Raw genomic sequence first — 2,500 nt, forward strand, 5'->3', positions numbered from 1 at the left:
CCACCTTCACATCCACCACGCGTTGGCTATTTCGAGAAAACAGCGTCCACGACCACCGCGAAAACAGCGGAGCCACCGTCGGACTGCGATTGGCGGACGATTCCGACCGCCACGACCACCGCGAAGACAGGTATGTTCCTAATTTGAGTTGTGGTTCCCTTTTCTTTCAATTTGTAACCTAAATTTATGATTTTCGTAACCCTAAAATTGGTTTCCTGTAATTGGAAGTTATGGTGTATGTGTGGTTGTTGTTGCTGCGATTTGTCCTTGTTTGGATTGGACCCATTCTGTGAATCATAATTGTTGTGCTGTTGTTGGTTAAATTTTCCCCCAATTTCAATTTCGTAGTTGCTGCCGTTTTGGTGTGGTGGTGATGTTCATTTCTTTTTTTCTTGTTTTTCTAGTGTTACTATTTTTTATCTGACTGTGTGATAGGCTGATAGTTGTGGTTGTTTTCTTTGTTTGTCTGTTTATCTGTAATCATGTTGGAGATATGTGGAGAACATGTATTTCATCGTTGCACTGTGATCAAATAAATACTGCCACTGTTTCATATTGTTCTATCATCCTTGAGACAAAAATATGTTCTTCATTAATGATTGAATTATATGATAGAAAGTACCAAGTTGCAAAGTTGTATGTGCCGTGTTTGCAAAGCTAGGATTGAGTTGTTTGGCCTTAACTTAAACTGAAATTTGCTTATACACTGCAGTATATTTGATGTAGAACTATAATGCCACCTCCTTTTTAACTGTTCTGAACTCTAATTTGTTTGAGGCATCTCTACCGGGGTTTGATGATGGGGAGATTTCAGAAGATGCTCCTATTGATTTGGAGGGTTTAGATGCTTCTGCAGCACATGTTGCCAAACAAATTATACAACCTCTCATCCATAATTAATGCTTCTATTTTTTTTTTTTATGTAACTGTTTGCACTTTGGTAATGCTCCATGCCTAAAGTACTCTAATTCAGACTTGTTATTGATGTTGCAACAGTGTCTTGATGACTTGCAGAGAGCAAAATGTCATTTATATATATTGTAGGGTTGTTTGTTTTGTGATCAGTTATATTATATACTGCAGGGTTGTTTTTGTTGCAATAATTTTGTTGAAATCTGATTTTGGACTGAAAATGTAACATATGGAAAAAAGCCCGCGGGCCAGCCCGTCAGCCCGCCAGCCCGCCAGCTTGCGGGCCGGGTTCAAAAGTGTAACCCGTTTCACCCTTGCGGGCCAGCCCGTATAAATCGGGCCAAAATCGGGCCGGGTCAAAACGGGCCGGGCTGGCCCGTTTTGACATCCCTACAACTGAGTGCGATCTTGTTTTAGGGTTGGCTTCGCAACTGAGTGCGATGTCATGTTAGGGTTGGCTTGATGTATTCAATAGTATGTGATTCTCTCATAGTCATCGTTTTTGTGCTTAATTTTGTACATGTTAGATTCAGATACAATGGATAAGCGAAAATGCCCTGTGAGGAAGATCTCCCATAATTGATAGGAAGTGCCGTATGACACTCTAAACGCAGCGCCAATCGAAGAACTTGTTCTTTGTGGCGCTGTGTGTGTGATTTGGAACGGGTCTCTGAGGGTATTTTTTTTTCTTAATTGTTGTTATTTAAATTCTTTTTTAGTTTTTAATTTTGTTTTCTAGGGTTAGGTCTGATGCCACGTCGCTGGTAGCTTTAATTGCAGTGACCAGTGATGCTATGATTGGACCAAAATCAAAAGTGAATTTCGTTTGTTTCGCATCCTGATAGGAATCTGTGGATTTCATACTTTATGATCTGCGGAGCCGTTTTGTGCGATTACATTTTTTATTCTTCGTTTGAACTTTGTGTTGTTTGTTTTAGTTTTATGTTGTCATGCTTGTGGCGAAGCCGATGATGATTTATTTTATTTGGAATTACCGTCTGATATTTGATGAGAATCTGTGGCTGACTGAGGCTTCCTAATTACTTGGATGAAAATTTGTTCAAGTTTCATCTTTTTTATTTATTTATCTTCAGTGTTGCTACTTTTTTCACTTTTCTTGCTGTGCATAAATACCTCAGGTGAAGAGCGAAATATATAATATGGTTATTATTGTTTGTGAATTGATGCTTAAAATGTCTTTGTTTGCCGATTATTGTTCCCCCTTGTATGCAGACAAACGAATTAGCAATGTAAAATATCAAGATTCCTCTTAACTTAAATTACATGTCATTTATGTGACTTGTTTGTCTCTCACAATCCCCAACTCCTCCATTAATTATTTTATATTTCAGACCCATGGCCTTCATCTTCTATTTCCTTTCCTCCATCAAATCCTTCACTGCATGCAACAATTTCCATGGTCACCTGCAGCTACAAAATGTTCAAGTACTCCAATAGAACCTGTCTCCCTCTTCGCCGAAGGCGCAGACTCCATTTTTGCCGACCAGCGCCTCTGTTTTATGCATAAACACCAACACCACCTTCCTGGTAATCCGATTCTCACCAAGCTTTTTTATGCAAAAAAAAC

The 2,500-nt window shown here is 39.2% G+C and overlaps 1 protein-coding gene and 3 non-coding genes across 7 annotated transcripts in view; all 4 read left to right on the forward strand.

The window, feature by feature from the left end:
• The window catches only part of LOC146883545 (putative pentatricopeptide repeat-containing protein At1g64310), a 12,244-nt gene that overhangs the window by 445 nt on the left and 9,299 nt on the right, over positions 1-2,500 (forward strand). For 3 of the 4 annotated variants that reach the window (XM_085666945.1, XM_085666944.1, XM_085666943.1), the window contains exons 1-2: positions 1-130; positions 2,265-2,460. The exon at positions 1-130 is cut by the window's left edge. In XM_085666945.1, coding sequence (XP_085523071.1) covers positions 2,316-2,460 — 145 coding nt within the window. In that variant the 5' untranslated portion in view covers positions 1-130; positions 2,265-2,315. Of the gene's footprint in view, positions 131-2,264; positions 2,461-2,500 lie in introns of those variants that run through there. The other variant, XM_085666946.1, reaches the window with a different exon arrangement.
• On the forward strand, positions 1,466-1,591 carry LOC114164929 (small nucleolar RNA Z112). Its single transcript, XR_003599663.1, has one exon. It is a non-coding gene; the product is annotated as a small nucleolar RNA Z112 (small nucleolar RNA).
• Positions 1,657-1,813, forward strand: LOC114164940 (small nucleolar RNA snoR2/U65). Its single transcript, XR_003599674.1, has one exon. It is a non-coding gene; the product is annotated as a small nucleolar RNA snoR2/U65 (small nucleolar RNA).
• Positions 1,875-1,950, forward strand: LOC114164935 (small nucleolar RNA snoR77Y). Its single transcript, XR_003599669.1, has one exon. It is a non-coding gene; the product is annotated as a small nucleolar RNA snoR77Y (small nucleolar RNA).

The sequence above is a fragment of the Vigna unguiculata genome, chromosome 9 (assembly GCF_037176805.1).
Source record: "Vigna unguiculata cultivar grain cowpea cultivar isolate G323 ecotype 2 chromosome 9, ASM3717680v1, whole genome shotgun sequence".
NCBI classification, from domain to species: domain Eukaryota; kingdom Viridiplantae; phylum Streptophyta; class Magnoliopsida; order Fabales; family Fabaceae; genus Vigna; species Vigna unguiculata.